The following is a 19934-nucleotide window of genomic DNA, read 5'->3' on the forward strand; positions in this document are numbered from 1 at the left end:
AACCATTGCCAGCGTACAAGCCCATTGCCTGGTCCTTGCTGAGCTGCTCACCATTTAGGCTCACGGGCATCCCAGCAGCAAAAAGTTGTCCTCACTACTCGCTCATTCTTTTCTAACCTGGTTACACTTGAGGATGTGTGGTATGGGCATTGGAGGGTGTAGTCCATGTGCTGAGACATGGTGACTTTCCTTCACAGGCCACTGAGAGAGAAATAAGGTGTCTCAGGGCTTGACTGTCAGTTCTGCAGTTATCTTAGCTTATCTTTCCACTGCAAAGTGGTGTTTCCCAACAAAGGGAGTTTAATCTCAGTCCTGTTAATATGAACAAGCTTGCATTAAAGTCAGCATACATCTGCCTGAAGGCTTTTATGGGAATTGTGAAGGAGGTGAGAAAAGAGGTACATCAGGAGAAGGTGCCATGCCCATCTTCTTGCTTGATCATTTGCTGTTATTCTGCTACACCGCTATTGCCTTTTCTCTTGCCAGTTGACCTGCAGTCAAACAACTTTCCTTCTTTCACTGGCATTACTTCTGGAATGGCTATTTTTGTCTGCTCTTGAGAGATTGAGAAAAGTTGAAGAAAATTGCCTCTTTTCAAGCTCTTATCCTCTTCTCTTACAGTTCAGTTCAGTTAATCTTAATGGTGGAGTATGCTGTTTACCAGCAAAAAACCCCACATCACCTTGAGTTACCACATGGTCCCACCTGCAATTTACAGGTTTCTGACTTCCACGAAAATCCTTGTGATGAGTGGGTGCGTTAAAGCTGCCCAGCCATCAGTTAACTGCGTGTAATGCTCTATCGTGAGACTCAAGAAAGGATTTAGACTTATTTTTTTCTACAAGGCAGGAATCTACAAGTATTTTGACTTCTCCGAATGGGCAGCGTTGAGGGGCTTAAATCCCCACTCTGCTATTGCAACTCATCTTGAGTCGTGTTGCAGGCTGCGTCTCATCCTTCCATGGGAGGAGCCCAATGTTTGTTAGAGCCCTGTGCAAGGTCGCTTTGAGCCTTGTGAAGAGTCTCATCACCCATGTAATAGAAATCAGACATTTGAGGAGCTGCAACTAAATGAGGTTACGTTTCCCTCTGCTTTCTTTATGTTTGCTCTGTAGGGAGCTTCCCCTATGCTACGCATTGGCTGCGTTTCGTTGCATGTGAGTTGCTTGCATGCATTAGAGTGAAGATTTATTTCAAGGGTTGTCCACGGTTGCTTGTGATCTGTTCATCAACGCTGGTACCCAAATGTAAAGCTAAGATAAAAATAACTGGTTTAGGTTTTGAGTGCCAATGAGGGGGCAGAAAGGGAAAATAAAAAGGAGCTGTTTAATTGACAAAGAAATCATCTTTATTGCCCTATTATTCTCAAATTATTTTTGAGGCAGTAAACATAGCAATAAAATAAATTTATATTAGTTTAAACTGTTGTTTCTTTGATTTTTTTTTGCCTTGTTTGTTAGAGTAACTTCAAGGATGTTTGTCAAACGACTTACAGTTTCATAAGCATTATCTTTTTCTTGGCATCTGCAATATCTGCTTGAGTTCTTTCTCTTCTGAGTGATTTAATCCTGAGTACACTTCCCTTGATATTGCAAGGCAGATTATTGAACCATTCTCTATAGCTGTCCTTCTCAACATTTGTTTGAAAGAGCATCTTGAGAGACTTGGAGCTCTTTGTGCATTGCAAATATGCTCTTCAGTAGAACATTTTGTCTTTTTCCATTTAAATAAATATCTCCGATGAAGTCTTTAGCATTAAGGCTCTATATCATGTAGACATTCCATCAGTTTGTAAGACTTCCATTTTTCTTCAATATTTTTTCTGCTTTTTATATCAGGTACAGGCAGGTCTTGTTCTCCAACTTCATGAATAAAGTGAACATTTTTATTTTACCACCTTTTAGTTTCTTTCAAATAATTGACGTCATTAGAAGAGCAGCTAATGGCTTTTCTTAGCTCGTTGGAAACAGAATCAAGCTGAAGTCACCTGAGAATTTCTTGCCTTCTTTTCTACTTTAGAGAATGAATTTGCCTTCTACTTTTTCTTGAAGCGGAAGTGTGTAGGTGCGTATAAATATGTATGCACACTCACTAACTTTGGTGGGTGGACTTGCAAGGTGGCTTTAGAAATACAGAATTAATTTCTCAGCGGAGTTTCTAAGTTGTTTTTGTTGGTGGTTTTGTGTTTGTTTGGGGGTATTTAGTTGTTTGGATTTCTCCCCCCACCCCTAGGAAAACAGATCCAACAGCGGAACTATTTCAAGTATAATATAAGAGATGCTTGTAGTTTTTTTAAAATATATTTTTTCCTTTAGGTCTTTGTGCTGGTAGGGCGTATGGCAACAAGTGAAGTTTGAGGCATTTGAACTCTCCATCAAAAATTTTATATTTATGTTACCAGTACAGTTTGGTCCTTTTGGGATTATTGGTTTTTTTTTCTCAAATAGTTCAAGTATGTCTCATTTTCAAGATGGGGGATCTTATTCTGATCTCCATTTCTTCATATAAAATTAGGTATGATTCTACTTAGACTAAAGGAATCGTGTTTCATAAGCCTGCATATTTGCAAGTCAACACCCTCAAGATGTGAAATTATGCAAAATTCAAAAAGTGTTTGAAGCGCTTTTGTATACCTTAAGGAAGAAGTAAAATGCTAAGTTACATTTTTAAAAATCTATGACTAGTCCTTTTTAAGGCTTAACTAAATCCCCTAAGACCTTGCACATATGCTTAACTCTGCAGGCGTGTGTAGTTGTACAGGTTGTGCGAGGTGGTACATATTCACGGCAGGGGCAGAGGGAATACTTCCATGGAGGTGTGGTATCTGGTTTTTTACTTTCTGAGAGAAGTTAGGAAGCAGACAGACCTGCTATAGGAAAACTGAATTCCCGCATTGTGATGCTAGATGGAAAATACTTTTTAACTCAGTCCAAACTGGGTTTCTTTGTTGGTGATTGAGCTCTTGTGTACCAAAATATATAGGGAAATGCATAAATGCAAGTCTTGTTGAACAAGAGAAATCATTACTCTCTGCATATGAATACACAGTCGGTATTTTATTTAGGTATTTTCCCCCTTTTTGTTATTTATACATTTGAAAAATAACATTTGAACTGGATGTTTTGGGGTGGAAGAGTTAGTGTGGCTGTCTGTGGTCAGGAGCAGAAGCTTAAGTATCTCAAAATACCCTGCCCTCCTATTGACTGGGTCTATTTTTAGCCCCAGGCAGCCCTGGATTATTGGAATTGAGAAGTTCCTGATTTATGCAATGGCAAAATTGTTAAATTGATTGAGTGAGGCCACACATGTTCTCAACCAGAATTTGCTGAGGGGCTGGCAAGGAGGAATCCCAAAGGAGAAGCAGCAGTTTCTGCCGTTGTCAGAAACTCTCCCAGAGGAGTATTTACGGCTTAGGTACCTCCACAGCTGCTGACTCTGCTGTCTCTGAGGCTATTCTCGCTGCCTGCTGCCACCGCTCTGGACAGCAGCTTGTGCTGGCTCTCACTCTGCCAAGGTTTGAACAGTATGTAATAGCCCCAGGTATCCAATATCAATATTGAGCAGGTGATGTCTAGCTAGCTAGCATGCCCACGGTTGCAAGTGCGTTAATTTATTAAAATGTGATCTGATCTTTTACAAGCATGTGCAAGTTTGCTGAAGCTGCATGATACAGAAGGTTGCAATTTATTTTTTTCTAGTAAGAGAGGTGGTTGTGGCATCAGGTGATTATTACTCTTCAAAAAAAAAATATTTTTGGTGTGTTTTTTCTAAATCTAGCAAGTGTTTGGATCTCAGAGCATCTACGTGGAAACCAGAAAATATTTTTGCCCTTGTAGAACCAGTTGCTCAGATCCCTTCTAAAATAATTTGTGTCTTGAAAGTCATACACTGTTTTTTCCATAAGACTGCATATTTAATCCTGAGAGATCATACCATTTCATCTGCATTTGTTAGTTTTAGCTTGTTTTCTTAAGGAAACAGAATTTGCATAATTGCACTATCCATATTTTTGCCAGCATCATCCCCTCACCCTAATAACTTTTGAACACCCAACTTTTGAACACCCTGGCCCATTTCAAGCCAAGTTGCTAGAAGCAGACATCTCGAAGACATATCGCAGAGTTCTTACTGACTATGCAAAAATCAGTGTCTGGGCAGAAGAGATCCACATTTCTACCCTGTTAAGGAAAAGGCTAGAGCGTGCATTGAGCTGCTCCTGAGCAGGGTCTGCCAGCCACGTGCACATTTTGGCTGGCCCTTCAGGACATGCGCTGCTTGAGCAAGTTATATTTATCATGTGAGTTGTTTCCTAGGCTATAGTTAGGAGAGGTGGGTGGCTGTTCTGGGGGAGGAGGGAAGAGGAAGGTGGGGTACACGAAGAAGCTGAGAGTTCAGAGAGAACAGAGGTGGGTGGGTGGAGCTGGAAGCACCCTGGGGAGCAAGGTTAGGAACAAGGGGCAAATGTCTGCAAGGGAGCAGGCCTCCCTGTTTCTGCTCCTCATGTGGTATCTTGACTTTTAAATGTGGTGGGGTATCCCATGTCAGATGTGAGGCTATGCTGTGAGGTGGGGGGAGGCATGCTCTGTTATTTCCCACTAATAGTATCAGTAAATTGCCTCAGTTAACTTTGGATTTGTATGCTCAGCCTCAAGCTCGTCTTCCCCATTTTGACTGTGTAAGGAAAATATAAATAATTTGATTGGTTTGATGATGGATAACACTGCTGCTTTGGTAGGATGGCAAGTAACCATGGCTGCTGCCTTCCCAAAGTATGAGGTAAAACGTAGCAGGAGTCTTTATTTAGCTGGTATGGTTTTAAAAAACCTAACATGTATCCCTCAGGGTTCAAACTGGAGACAGGCACACTAACAGATGACAACATTGCATGGTGATGCTCTTCCTGTAAGGGCAGCCTTCAAGCACAAGGAGGTTGTCCAAAGGTGTGGCCCAGCTCCTCACAGCTGTGCCTGGTGGGAGGACACGAGGGAGCTGGTGTAAGCCGAAACTAGACGGTTTCAGACTGAATATAGAGAAATTAATCTTAGTCCTGAGGACAGCCAAGCAGTAGACCAGATTGCTCAGAGAGGCTGTGCAGGCTCTATCTGTGGAGGTTTCCAAGACTTGGCTGGAATAACCTGGTCTGACCTCGGGGCTGGGCCTGCTCTGAGCAGCTTGGACTGGGGACCTCTCAAGGCCTTTCCAATCTGAGTCTGAAATAGCCTCTCCTTTTGCCAAATGGTGCCAAATTACACCAGATTGTGCTGCGGAAAACTCTTTCAGCAGTTTTGGATTGAGTTTTATAGATTGGGGCTGTTAAATTTACTGGTGGGATTTTATGATAAGCATGCTAAAAATATGTATTGACCCCCATCTTAAAAGCATAATTCAGTACCTGAGTGAAATGGCTTTGAATGCTTTAGTTGATTCTTCGTTCTTGGCTTAAGATGTAAAAGAAACATGAGTTAGCCTTTTTTTTTTTATTTTAACATCTTATTGTTATGAAAGATAAAGGTCATTTTAGTCAGTAAAAACAAACTCATTATTATGCATAAGCAATTCACATCCTGGGCCTGGATGAATTATTATTATTGTTGTTACTGTTAGAGCAAGAGTAAAATACTGAAGAAATCTGTAGATTTATAAAATATTCAATATAGAGATGTGGCTGTGCAACTTGTAGGACAGGAACTGGTTTCTTAGTATTTTAGTATGCGGAGTTACAGGGTGTTACTTCTGTACTCACCCTGTTTTGGTTATTTTCAAATGATACTTCTTGGCACATACCTAGTTTCTTAATATACTCCAGTCAGTCGGCTGTCTTGTGCCATTGATTTTAGGCAAACTACCTATTGTTCTTAATAGGGAAATATTTTGTATTTTTTAAAAAGTCAGTGGTGTGACATGACTCATTAAGGGATGTGGTTTTGGTGTTAAGCCAGTCAGGTGGCAGCTCCCAAGACCATTGCGCCTGGGTGGTGAGCACAGGAGTCCTATGAGTTCCCAGCTCCTTGGTGAACCCTTTTCCTCTCCCACTTCTTTTTGGAACAAAGCCTATGGCACGCCCCCAGCACAAGCCTCAGCAAGTTCCTGGTCTGGATAATTAGCAATAGAAAAGTAGTTTTCCTGCTAAAACTTTCCATTACCTGCCTAAAATGTGGCCCTATGGTTTAGGCTATGCTGGTTGTAGAGGACAAAGGCAGAGAAATGAAAGGTCAGAGGTGTAGGTACCATCCTTGCAGGATGAGGGGAGTAACAGAGAGCTGGGAATTTAATCTGATGTCTGTTCATTGCTACTATCCGTTGCAGATAAAGAGAGGGCTCATTGAAAGTTGTTTTTTCCGAGTGAACTCACACAACAGCTTACGATATGCTTGTTGATAACCTTCACTTCACAGGTGAGAGGAGTTTCTAGAGACCAAGTTTCAAGCCGACCTGTCTGCCCTCTCAGTTTCAGGACTCTGACTCACATGTGGGAGCAGGTTAAAAGTTGTATGAAGCAATTTTCCCTGCTGCCTGCCTCATCCTGCTGGCAGAGTTCACCCTGCTGTGTGCCAGGGGAGACCAAATGTCTGTGGAGCAGCTCGTCACTGCTGTGGTTTTAAGAGCTGTGATGAACCAAGCCTTGCACCAGAGGTTTGGTGCACCCTAAAGTTAAAACAGTCAGTTTTGTCTCTGTATTTGTTACAGAGACAGGTGGCCCAGTAGCATAGTAGGTTTTTTTGCAAGAATCCAAAGTGGGCTCTTATTGTAGATATTGACCCAACTTGTTGAATGCTCCTGCATGTTGTGTGCAGTGGTCTGTTCTGTTTGGTTAATGTGTGCTATCATCTCAGTTGGATTTCTTATTTGACTTTTTAATAAGCGAAAAAATCCAGGTTCTCATATGACTGAGATGACACCACAAGGTTGAATTTCTGTTCCTACACTGATTGATAGTTGGGAATCTGCCCGGTTCCTCTCTGAAACTCATCAGGAGTTCACAGGGACATGGGACGCTTGTTAAAAAATGAATGAACAGTTGGTTACCGGCGTTTTCCCCTTAACCATTGTAGGTCCAAAAAGTGAAAGCCGGCCTCAGAATTTATTTAATTTTGGTAGCTGGGGCTGGATTAATCCGCTCACTATTTTCAGTGCTCATTCCGCTGTGGTTTATTTTGGGTCATTTCATTTCAACAAGGCTTGATCTGTTTACAGTGCTTTCTGTAGTAGCGTGACGGGGCCACACAACTCTTTTATAGTATGTTCGTTGCTAACCAGGGGCTCAAAAAACTAGTAAATGAGGCTCAGACATGAATAAGTTTAGAGAGGACAGTACATTTTTGTATGGTTGGATTATTTTGGAAAGTTTTCTGAAATAACCAATCTTTTGTGCATTGTGGGTTGCTTTGCAGAGCTGGAAGCGATGGCATATGGTCGCCTTGTGCTTTCAGAGGTAGGAGTGGAGGGCTGGCTGCAGGCACTCTTCAGGCTTAACGTGCTTCAAAAGCCACTGTTGTTGAGAGTTACTCTCAGTACTTATTTGAGGAGCATTTTTGTTTCCATAGGTAGATACTTCCTTCAGGTGGAGTCGTTTGATTTGATTTTGCTGGTTTTAATATTCAGATGTGTTGTATGAACCATTCATATACAAAATAGTTTAAGGTTAAATAGGTCTCAGTTGAAAGTGTCTCATCAGCCATCACAAAAGCGTATGTATGCTGTGTGGATTGCCTGCATTAAGCATGCTCTGATTTAACATTATGAAGGCCTTTTCCCCCCAAATGGAAGAGCCAGCCTTCTGTATCCATCAAATCATGACTATTTCTGGTTCTGCTCATACCAGCTGACAAAGTAATGCTCCTTTTGTGTACTTCATTAAACCGGACAGAATTAGTGACTTGCACAACACAAGTCAGAAAGAAGGCTGAAATGTCCTGAAAATGGCTGCATCTGTACTAGCAGGTTTAACCAGCACCAAGACATACTCCTGAAAGCCAGGACCAGGGTTTTTTTTCTTAAATTTTTAGCTTTCCTGAACTCTTCTGGCCTCTGCCATTTAGTGTGCTCCCAAGCACAGGCACAGTTCAAATAAGGGCTCATCTCAGTATTTTAATAGTGTGGAAATAGGTGTTTGCATTCCCATCAGCCTTGGTGCAGGAGAACCTCTCTGGACATATTTAACTTACTCCCGTGTAGGTAGTTATTGCATCCTCATAGCAGATTAGAGGCAGAATCAGCAGCATTTCAGTAAAATTGAGTAAAAAGTGTGACATTAACATTGTTGTGGGTCATTTGAAGCACAGTGAAGGTTTTGTAGCAGTGTGTGTGCGCGCGCGTATGCAAACACAGAGTCAGTGTACCTGCATACTGAGTGATGTTCTTGCACAGGGATCTTCGTGTTTTCTTGGCTATAGGAGGATATTCCTGCTTGTCTATGAATTGTAAAGCCCTTATACCAGTGAATGGAAAGTTTAAAAAGCACTTTTTAGAAACATCTGAATACCTTCTACAAGTTGAGTGTGTCAAGTGCAGTTTGACTAATGCCCTAGGTCCTCTGGTCACACCTCTTAAAATTTTGTGACTCTTTGTGCACTGTGTCATCGAGGAGCCTCTGCTCTCAGCAGGTCCTGCCCTGCAGCTGCACAACCTGCTGGTGCAGCCTACAATTTCCTTCTCTGGGGGAAAACATAGCTACCTACGGTTTGGTCAGTGTGCACTGCTTGTAGAAGCATGCTCCTTGTCCATCTCCTCCAAAACAAGCCACCCTGAAGGTGACTGCCCACTCATATTTTTATCGTGTTTTCTTGTTTTGTGACTGTCGAAAACCTCCTGCTTTCAGGTTGATTGGGAGCTCTCCTTTTGCTGTGTACCTTTAGATTTTACTCCACGCACTGCTTCTAAATTTAGGCTGTGAAAGTACCAGCTTGACTTCTGTTCTTTTATACTTGAATGGAAATGGTTCAAAGTTGTGCTGATGTAGCAAAAACAAGAGGCCAGAAGGCAGTGAACTGTGATAAGAGTGAATGTACAAGAGAACACAAGCAGAAAGTGGCCACTTCAGATCCTTACTGCTATGGAGACACAATTATTTTTTAATATAATGTGCTTAAAAACTGCATTTTTCTTAAAGAAGGTTTCAATTTGTTATTCCTAATGTAATGTCATTTATAAAAAACATTTATGTTATGGCAACACCAGATATTCTAGCCAAGTTACCATGAGGGGTAGTTCAGGCAGTCTGGATTATACTCAGAATGAGTATTAATTGTATAGCAGTGATCTGTACTTAACAACAAAAATGCTGTTTCAAAGTCTTTTTTATTTTCTTTTCATGGCTAATAAGCCGTAGTGATCAATCAGAGGCAGTGGGCTGAGGAAGAGCTCAAGGCCATCAGCTCCTCCCAGCCTGCTACATAGTTCCCAGGAAACACCCTGTATTTCATTAATTCTTGCTTAGTTTATGGTGTAATATTTTGCTGGGAGGCATTAAACCATCATCAAAAGCAGCAGACCAATTAGTGTGACTTCTTTTCCCAGGGTCGCTGTACAAGGGAGAACTGCAAGTACCTTCATCCACCGACACATTTGAAAACCCAACTGGAAATCAATGGCAGGAACAACTTAATCCAACAAAAAACTGCAGCAGCGATGCTTGCTCAGCAAATGCAGTTCATGTTTCCAGGGACACCACTACAGCCAGTGGTAAGTATATTTCTCTGATGGTGTTATTGGTAAGTAAAGTTGAAGCAGAAGACTATATTGACCTGCAAAAGTTTTCTAAATTAGAAGCAATAAAGATAGTCCCCATCTGTTGACTTAAGGAATTGCCAAGGTATGTTAATTTATATTTGCATTTGAAAGTATAATGGAATGTTGGTATAGATTTGATATATTTTTTTTATCCCAGACTAATTTACTGTTTTTTTCATCTCTTTTTTTTTTTTCCTTCAATCAGTTCACATCAGATTTAGTCTTAAATTTACAAGGTTTTTACCTATAGTCCTTCAGGAGGTGGAAAAAAAAATAAAAATTATTATTATTATTATTATTATTATTTGCTAGTAAGCTATTTGAGTGTAAATGCAAAGTTTCTCAGGAGTCTATGGGTTCGAATGGCTTTAAATAGTATTTAATCCCAGTACCAGGAACAAAGGTTAATGTCGTTCTACGTAGCATTTTCTTACTCTCTTGAAATCTGAAATGTCCCAGAATAAGGCAGAGGGCTGCTGATGCATGCACTTTACCAACTCGGCATTTTATCATAAGGTAATGTGTATGGTGCCTGGGACGCTTCAAATCCAGAAGGCAACATAAAACTAGAGTCTTGCAGGCATGAGCAGCGTATTTGGATATCCGTTAAAATGATCAGTTGCTCTGGGCTTAAATTGCATTTGATATCCTCACTGTACCAGACTTCCAAAGCATGGTTAAGCAAGTAATCTGAATGAAAACTTTTCACACATGGCTGCTAATGATGTTTTCTGAATCCAAATGCCTAGTGTAAGGCACTGGAGTGGGATTTCTTTCTCTAACTTGAGGCATCTGAGTGTTGGCATCGGCTTCTGCACTGGGCTCCCTGGGTCCATTTATAGTTTATGGAAATAAATAGGCACTTCTAATTAGCATTCGCTTGGCTTGTTTCAGACGTCTGCATTCGGATTAGATTATTTAGGTTTTTAAGTGCCTTTGTCTTTCCGCGGGCTGTCACAGGAGCCAAGTGTAAGCAGCTCAGAGGAAGACATCTGTATTTGGTCACAGGAAGCTCACTCCTTTTCCAGTGTGGTTTTACACTTGAAATATCTGCTGTAAGGTGGGAGGGATGAACAAAAATTGGGTGTCAGGATTCCCTGAATTTCTGGTACACGTTCATCGAAATGTATCTTGGTGTATTGGCATAATGTGTTTTGATATTTCCTAGTTTTTTACTGCTTGAATTTTCACCAGAAAAATTTTTCATGACATAGTAGATCTTAGTATTAAAAGTAATAAAGTAATTAGTATTAGAAGTACATGAAGTACTAAGTCTCTTAGTATTACAAAAACATTGAAGTGGCAAAATTGTACTTTTTTCTACTCACCCATTTCATCATTCGAACTTTACAGTTTCAGTGATGTAATGCCTTCTATACAGATTGCAGGGTTAAAAGTACTGGGTTTTATTTCTCTGACTCGCATAAATTGGCAGATTAAGATGACTCAGCCGTGACCAAATGGATAAAAAGTGAAAGAAAATTCCACAGAGGTCATTTGGCATGTGCATTTATTCTTAAAGTTATATCTCATACAAAGCTGTTATTTATATTTTACATAACATGCATTGTCCCCAACATAGTTGAACTGTTGTTTCGTATAAATGCTCATTATTATGCTTTAAAGAATTTAGCCTGCACTTGACATATAAACTGTGCTGTTTGATTTCAAGCAGCTTGGATCTCTGATAAAAACAGAGCATTATTCCCTTTTAACTCTCAGAGCAGGTAAATGCCATTTCCATGCAGCTGGGTATCCTGGCTGATCTGCTGCTCAAAGCATTTTCTTGGTACTAACTCACATTCATTTATAATTTAGTAATTGATTCCAAAGACAAAAAAAGAGATCACAAACCAGAAATAAACCTTCTCATTCCTGTGCTTTCTCTTGCATATTTTCTACATACTATTCATGGCTGGCATCTCTTCTCCAACAGAGACCATGCAGGCCACCTTGATGAGAAAGACCCTCCTCCTTAGTTGCAGGTTTTTAAGTCCTTCCCTCAAGTTCTGCTCTTGTGAGGTTCATTTCTAGCTGCCGGCTTATTTGGAAACTTAATTTCTGACAATGCTAGTCTGGGATGTGTCCTGTTTTTCTGCATAGTTTTATCTTGTTGGTAATTATAGCCTCACTCTCTGGAGTAAACGTCAGCTCTGCAGAAATAAAGCACTTTCCAGGTCTGGCCATGGTCTGACCATGGTGATGTTGTGCCTCCACTGCCCATGGAGCCGGTGGTAACAAACCCACCATTCTGCCTTGGTAAGGCTGCGTTTTAGCATCACACAAGTGCTCTTTCTTCTGGTCATGACTTCACTAACTTGCTGCAGGAAGGCATGAAACATATTTTTTAGAGCCATATCATTCCTTCCAATCACATTTTTTTCTGTAAGATGAACTCTAGCTAAGCCTGAATAATCCCTTTCTAAATATTATGTCCAGCTGAGATTATAATATTTATTCTGCTTGCCACTGGTGACAGCTGAGCACACAAACATTAGCAAAGGTGAGGTTTTCTGATGTGTGAGCCATGGTAACATATAATTGCAGAAGGTGGCAAAATACAGCATGCAAACAGATGGAAGTTACATGCCAGAGAGCTCATTATATGTACTCCTATTAGAAATACGGCTTTAATATAGTTAATAATGCTTCATCCATGAAATCTGGTACTTTGAAAAATAGCCTGTTTTCCCAAGGAAAACCGATATAGAGAAAAAGCAATAAAGTCCGTGTTATTTCTACTTTTAGATGTGTAAATAAGCCTGCAAAGTAAGCTGGACCTCCATAGAGATTCAGGTTCAAAGAACAACTTCCTTTGCATCGGCGGCCTCTTTTCCCATAGTAGAGCTATAAAGTGCCGCTGGAATGTGTTACGTGATTAAAAGAAGAGAGTGCTGTGTGTTTTGCCAGCTGTTTGAAATTTCTTTATTAAGAAAATGAGTTGGTACCAGAAAGCACAAGGCAAAAGACAACTAATAAGCTCTTGATTAAGGGGTTGTTTTTCCTTCATCTCGGTCTGTGTTTTCGTTTTGCAGCCCACGTTTCCAGTGGGTCCCACAATAGGAACGAACACGGCTATTAGCTTTGCTCCTTACCTAACGCCAGTAACACCAGGAGTTGGCTTAGTCCCGACCGAGATCCTACCCACGCCGCCTGTCATTGTTCCTGGAAGTCCGCCTGTTTCAGTCCCTGGTTCAACTGCTACCCAGAAACTCCTCAGGACTGATAAACTGGAGGTACTGTAGACACCACCAGGACCAGAAATGCAATCCTCTGTTAGGCTGTGGGAAAGGTCCTGGAGGGAAAAACTCCTATTGTTTTAGAAACGATGCTTAAATGTAGTTGCTGCAAATAAAGACCTTGTAGCTAGGCAGGATTCCTAAGCTTGCAGTGGTAATTAAACAGTTATTTTTAAGGTAGTGTGTTTGCTCAAATTTAATAAATAGACATCAACATGAATTTTCATCTTTTTAAAGTTCATCTCTGCCAACACACCTCAAGTATACACACCTATAAAGGTATGCCTTGATGAAATATCTAACAAGCACATTTTTATTGCAGTATTAATTCTGTCCCGGTATTTATGCATTTATATTAGGGGAATTTTATAGCCTCATGGATCGATATTAGGGGAATTGTATAGCCTTTCAGCCTTGAGCTACAAATGGGAATGTTGAATGCTACCAACCCTGGGGCAAGCCCCCAGCTGTGTGCAGAGCCTCCCTGGTGCTGATGGAGCTCCGCTTGGCTGGGCTCAGCGGAATTTGTGATCCAAGTACACAAGAAGGCCAAATGGCTCTTGCAGAAATCAATGTCCTTTCCCAAAAGTCTAAGCACTAGTGTCTAGAGCACATTTCTTCTTAGAAAATTCAGCGTGTTCATTCTGGGCATTTTTGAAAATTATTTGTAAGGAGACTCTCAGTTTTGTTTGTGGACTGCATTAAAAATACAGTGCATCCGATGTGTATGTCTTCCCTGGATCTCAGCAAGAGGAACTGCTTCCCTGCCAGTGAACCTGCAGGAATATAAAGTGTAGTCAGCAAGGGACCGGATATTTTGTGATCCTCAGCTAGTTTTGCAAGGGTAGTTCCTTCAGTAGGTATCTTTACTGGGTGTTTTCTTGACAGGCAAAAGGAAAGGCATTTGGGAAAGCTGCTTTTGCATGTCAGGTTCATTTAGCCACTGTACCACAGAGCTACCTGAGGAGCCAAGTGTGTAAGGCTAAAATATATTCATTTCCCTCTCCCAGAAGAAGGGCTTATTAAATTAAATTAGCTGACAAAGTCGAACTACCTGGGGAAGGTGGCAGGTCTGTCTTTTGGGGGTGCGCGGGGCTCTCCCCGCCCTTTCGTGTCACGCAACGCGTGTTGTTTTGCATGTAGGTGTGCAGGGAGTTCCAGCGGGGAAACTGCGCGCGTGGAGAGACTGATTGCCGCTTTGCGCATCCGGCAGACAGCACAATGATTGACACAAACGACAACACCGTAACCGTGTGTATGGATTACATAAAAGGTCGTTGCATGAGGGAGAAATGCAAGTATTTTCACCCTCCTGCACATTTGCAGGCCAAAATCAAAGCGGCGCAACACCAAGCCAACCAGGCTGCGGTGGCAGCCCAGGCAGCTGCGGCAGCTGCGACTGTGATGGTAAGTGCTGGCTTATATGGCTGCCTTTTTTTTTTGACAGAAGCTCTTTGATGCCTATTTTGCTTCAATTTAATGCTGTTTGCTTATACTTTATTTTCTCTTTTGCCTCTTTGTTTTTCTTTTGTTCTTTTGGTAAAAGATAAGAATTTATACAGTTATTACTATTGCTTGATGGGAGGAAGCACTTTTTTCTTTATGCCCTTATTTTAATGCTGTATTTCTATCTAAGACAGTGAAGCAAATGACACTCTATACCACTTCTGTTCTCTGCCTGGTTTATCTGTTAAATTTGACCCTAGTATTTCCAAACAGAAACAAAACTGATAAGCCTCAATATCCTCTGGAAAACAGGGGCATGTATGCTGTTTTAGCTCTTTGATGACAGATATACGTGTGGAAATTTGGAAGAAAAGGAAGAAAAGCAAAGAAAGAGCTTTTGCCTCAGAATGGAAACTTGTGCTAGGATTCAGGTAACCCCGCCAGGGCAGTGTCAGACAGTAACTATCTGAGCCCAGCCTAGCCACCTTGGTCTCACTTTATAGGTAGTGAAGAAAAAGCTGCGTGTTCATCTGATCTATCACCAGTGCCTGTCTGAGGATGAGGAAGAACTGCCCTCCATAGGTACACATCTGTCCCTGGTGACTAAAAAATATTGACTGTATCTTTTTGAACTTCGGTTGGATGAATCTTATGTCTAGAGACTTTTCTTGCCTTTCCCACTGTCATGGGCATGTTACTTGAATCATGGGGTTAAAAAGTAGCAAACTGAAATGGGAATCTTTAAGAAAAAGCTAAGTAACTATAGTCAGAAGAAAAGAGGTTGAGGGCTTTCTGTTTTCAGGTATTTTAAGCTCTTACTTAAAACTGTTCAGGCAAGTCAACCCATCCATTTGCCAGTATTGGACCTCTCTTACAGTTGCTACCAGCAAAGTTGATAAATTTAAACAGAGTGGTATTGATAAAGTTAAATAAATTGAGCATGCAGGGTCTGACTTGGGAGACAGAATTGCTGGCAGCAAATCAAAGAATCATTGTCCTCATTGCTGACAGTGGACGAATAATTAAGCAGATGTGGTTTGTGGACTTGTGGGCAGTGCATACAATAGCTACAGACAATACAGTTATTCTCTGGGTAAAAAGCCTACCAGCAACACAATACAGTACAGTATATAACTACCCCAAGCTATTGTATTTAGCAAATTAGCAAAGACCAGATTTTTAAAGGACAAAGGATAAGCTATGCAAGAAAGTAAACCTCCAAACAGAACAACATTTCTGAAGTTTTCATGTTCTTTCTCTTGTGCTCTCCCCAGTCTCTGTTTCAAACTGGATGATTTTTAGTTAAACTTTCCTGGGCTTGCAGAAATTGAATACCATCTGGAAATTAAAGCAAAGGAGATTGTTTTTTTTATTCTAATTAGCTTCTATTGTGCAATATTTATTGTCCATTTAGAGAATGTAACATTTCTAGGCAGTATACTAAAGAAGAAGGGAGAGAGACGAGGAAGTTATTTTTTTTGTGCTTCAGTAATGATTGGATATATCTCCCATGATTTTATATAAGCTGTAATTGAAGTTGCACTAGACTCAAAGCAACATTAGGCATCTTTGGAAACACAGAATTGAAGTGTTAGCATTCTAATGTCACAGGAGAAGATGGCAGGGACCTGTAATTCAGAGTAACTCTTTGCAGAAAAATATGTACAAAACACTTTAATGGCATATTTAGACTACCAAACAGAAAAGATTCTTTACAGTCTAGCCATTCTTTGTTTAGTATAGATTTGAAACAGTCAGATAAATTGAATGAAAAATCACCTGAATGACAGTAGCAACAAAAAAGTGGTAGAAAAGACGCATGCCTGCAACGCCACCCAAAAATGGCCAAGAATACTCAGTAGGCTCTAGAGAGCAAAAGTAAGGCAGAAATACAAATGCTTCCCTGTAGAGTACACTTGCAGGCTGCTCTCAGGTTGAAATTGTGTCCCAGAGGTTTTCCTTCCTCGCTGGGGAGCTGGCTGCCTTGCTCTGCTCTAGAGGTTGCTCGTGTAGGTGAGTGTTGTGGGTAGGGGGAGAGCAAAAGCGTGGGTAGGCAGAGCTTCTGAGGCCATTGAAGGTCAATGAATTCTGCAGCCTGGGACCATGCAGAAAATGCCTTTTCTGTATTTCTGTACACTGAAGTTTAGGAATTTTTACACAGATAGCTTAGGTGACCTCATGATTTGAAGTAAGAAGAAAGTGGAAAGACATTGTGAAAGAGGCTATAGACCATAGAAGACAGTGTCATCTATCATTGCACTCGGGGAGCTCAAAATATTCACATGGTGCATCAAAGAGCATAAAAAGTCACAGAAGAGTGTACAACCTAAATTAAAATGTGAATACATAGTTGGTGTTGGAAGGGACCTCTGAAGACCACTTAGTCCAATCCCCCTGCTGAAGCAGGGTGAGCTAGAACAGATTGCCCAGCAAGTGCCTAATGGCTTTTGAAAGACTCCAAGGATGGAGACTCCACAACTTCTCTTGACAAGCTGCTCCATGATTACATCATGCTTACAGTAAAAAAAAGATAACCTTATATTTCAATGAAATTTCATATATTTACATTTGTTCCCATTGCCTCTTGTCCTGTCACTGGACACTGCTGAGAAGACTCTGGCTCCATCTTTACTCCCCTATCAGGTACTCATATGCACTGATGAGAGCCCCTGCATTTTCTCTTCCCCAAGCTGAACAATCCCAGCTCTCAGCCTTCCCTCAAATGAGGGATGCTCCAGTCCCTCGATCATCTTCAGGCCCTTTATGGCACTGTTTCTGGTATGTCTATGTCTTTCTTGTGCTGGGGCACCCAGACCTAGACATAGCACTCCGTATGTGGCCTCATGAGTGCTGAGTAGAGGGGAAGGATCCCCTGCCTTGACCTGCTGGCAATGCTCTTCCTTAATGCAGCCCAGGATGCTCTTGACTGCCTTTGCTGCAAGGCTGCACTGCTGACCTATGTTCAACTTGGTGTCCACCAGGACCCCAAGGGCCTTTTCTGCCAAGCTGCTTTCCACCTGCGTGGCCCACAGCCTGTACTGGTGCCTGGAGTTGTTCCTCCCCGGGTGCAGGACTTGATATTTCCCTTGTTGAACTTAATGAGGTTCCTCTGAGCTCATTTCTCCACCCTTTCCAGGTCCCTAAGTGGCAGCACGTGTGTCTTGTGTATCCACCACTCCTCCCAGTTTTATACCAGTAGCAACTGGCCTGCAGCTTGACTTTGTTGTTGCTGATCACAACCCTTTGACCCTGGCAGTTGAGCCAAATATCAGTCCACCTCACTGCTTCCACTTACTTAGCCAATACTAAAGAAGTTTGTCTATGAAGATGAAATGGGATGCAATGTTGAAAATCTTCCTGAAGTCAACAGAAACAACATCCATTGCCTTCCCCTCATGCACGAAGCCAGTCTCATCATAGAAGTCTGTCGGGTTTGTTAAGCACAATCTCACCTTCATAAATCTATGCTGACTGTTCCCCATCACCTTCTTGGATTTCATGTGTTTGGAGAGGGTTTTCAGGAGGATTTACTTGACCACTTTCCCAGGGACTGAGGTGAGGCTGACCAGTCTGCTGTTCCCCAGACCTTTCTTCCTGACCTTTTTGAAGACAGGAGTGTCATTTACTTCCTCGCAGTCTTCGGGAGCTTCCCTTAGTCACAGTGACCTTTCAAATGTAATTAAGAGTGGCCTGGCAGTGACATCAGCCAGCTCCCTCAGCACCCATCAGTGCATCCTGTCAGTGTACCTCCAGCTTGTTTAAATGTTCTCTAACCTGACCCTCTTCCTCCAAGAATAAATCTTCCTAGCTTCAGACTTTCCTATTGGCCCAAAGGCCAGTCTCGCCAGTAAAGGCAGTGATGAAGATTTACAGTACCTCAGCCTTTTCCATGCCCTATGTCACCAGATCACCTGCCCCATTCAGCAGCACATTTTCACTAGTCTTCCCTTTTTTCTTAACCTGTTAGAGCCCATCTTCCTGTCCTTCACATCCCTCGCCAGATTCAACTCCAGGTGGGTCTCTGTTCCTCCTGGGCCACTCATCCCTGCTTCTACCTCTTGTGTGCTTCCCTTCTTGTGTTTGAGTTTAGTCAGGAGCTCCTTGCACACCCACTGTGTGGATCTTGCTTATATTCCAGGAGACATTATACCGTACCAATGTGACATACAACAGGCAAATGCTGTTCCTCAGTATGTTTGATCATTTTTATTATTATTTTCTTTTCCTCTCCACTCTATAGCTATGATTTTTTTGGTTGTTAGTTATGTAGGAGATCAAATGTTGAGCAGGAGATTACCTGATGGAACAGAAAGAGGCAAAGGAGGTTTTACTGTTAGGACAAAATGAAAGAAAATATGAAGATGGGAGAGAAAGATGGGCAGTAGGCCTGAAAGCCTGAAAAGACAGGGTTACTATGTGGAAACAAGGTTGATGAGTAGGTCTAAAAACAGGTCAAGTTAAAGCCTTCAGGTTGGGAAAACTGTGAGACTGAACTTGCTGTGAAAGATGAAGGGAAAGTCAGCAAAAAGCTTCAAAATTAGGGAGGTGAGGTTAAGAAGAGCATGGAGAAGTGGAGTAAGGCAGTCATTAACACAGCGAGAACAAGTTAACAAGTGAGATCAGATAAGATCTGCATTTGGTTAATAAAGGTAATTAACTGAAATGCTTTATTCTTAGTGATCTTGATTTGAATTTGTGGACTCCATCATTGCATAGTGCTGAATCCAGTTGCAGTGCTTCCCCTCCATGCAGGCTTCCATCCGTGGTGGTTGCAGAGTGGGTCTGAGGCTGTGCCCCCCGCAGATGGAATGATGTCCCCCATGGGGGTGCCCTTGGAGGGGTGCCACACGTTGTCTGCACAGCACCCTGCTTGGGCACAAAAAGGCTCTGCAGATCCTCGCTTTTTGCCAAGTATTTCTTGTTATGTCCGAGTCTTGGACTCAGACAGAGGAGCAGATCCTGTAGATCAGGGTATGTAATCCAGAAATGTGCTGAAGGAGAGTTCAAGAAGGACAGGGAATTGCTTGAAAGAGTCCAGCGCAGAGCCACAAAGATGATTGAGGGAGTGGAGCATCTCCCTTATGAGGAGCGGCTGAGGGAGCTGGGTCTCTTTAGCTTGGAGAAGAGGAGACTGAGGGGTGACCTCATTAAGGTTTATAAATTTGTAAAGGATGAGTGTCAGGAGGAAGGAGCCAGGCTCCTCTCTCTGATGTCAAATGATAGGACAAGGGGCAGTGGGAGCAAGCTGGAGCATAGGAGGTTCAATCTGAACATGAGGAAAAACTTTCTCACTGTGAGGGTGACAGAGCACTGGAACAAGCTGCCCAGAGAGGTTGTGGAGTCTCCTTCTCTGGAGACATTCAAGACCCACCTGGACACGTTCCTGTGTGACCTAGTCTAGGTGATCCTGCTCTGGCAGGGGGGTTGGACCGGATGATCTTTCAAGGTCCCTTCCAACTCCTAACATTCTGTGATTCTGTGAGAGATAGGGAGGGTGTTGGGAAGCCTCATGCAATGGAG

The 19934-nt window shown here is 41.9% G+C and overlaps 1 protein-coding gene across 8 annotated transcripts in view; it reads left to right on the plus strand.

The window, feature by feature from the left end:
• MBNL2 (muscleblind-like splicing regulator 2) overlaps positions 1–19934 on the plus strand; it is a 74571-nt gene that overhangs the window by 29218 nt on the left and 25419 nt on the right. For 5 of the 8 annotated variants that reach the window (XM_010192222.1, XM_010192224.1, XM_010192226.1 and 2 more), the window contains exons 2-4: positions 9517–9681; positions 12765–12965; positions 14112–14375. In XM_010192222.1, coding sequence (XP_010190524.1) covers positions 9517–9681; positions 12765–12965; positions 14112–14375 — 630 coding nt within the window. The remainder of the gene's footprint in view (positions 1–9516; positions 9682–12764; positions 12966–14111; positions 14376–19934) is intronic. The other 3 variants (XM_010192228.1, XM_010192229.1, XM_010192227.1) reach the window with 2 other exon arrangements.

The sequence above is a fragment of the Mesitornis unicolor genome, unplaced genomic scaffold (assembly GCF_000695765.1).
Source record: "Mesitornis unicolor isolate BGI_N332 unplaced genomic scaffold, ASM69576v1 scaffold2509, whole genome shotgun sequence".
Lineage (NCBI taxonomy): Eukaryota > Metazoa > Chordata > Aves > Mesitornithiformes > Mesitornithidae > Mesitornis > Mesitornis unicolor.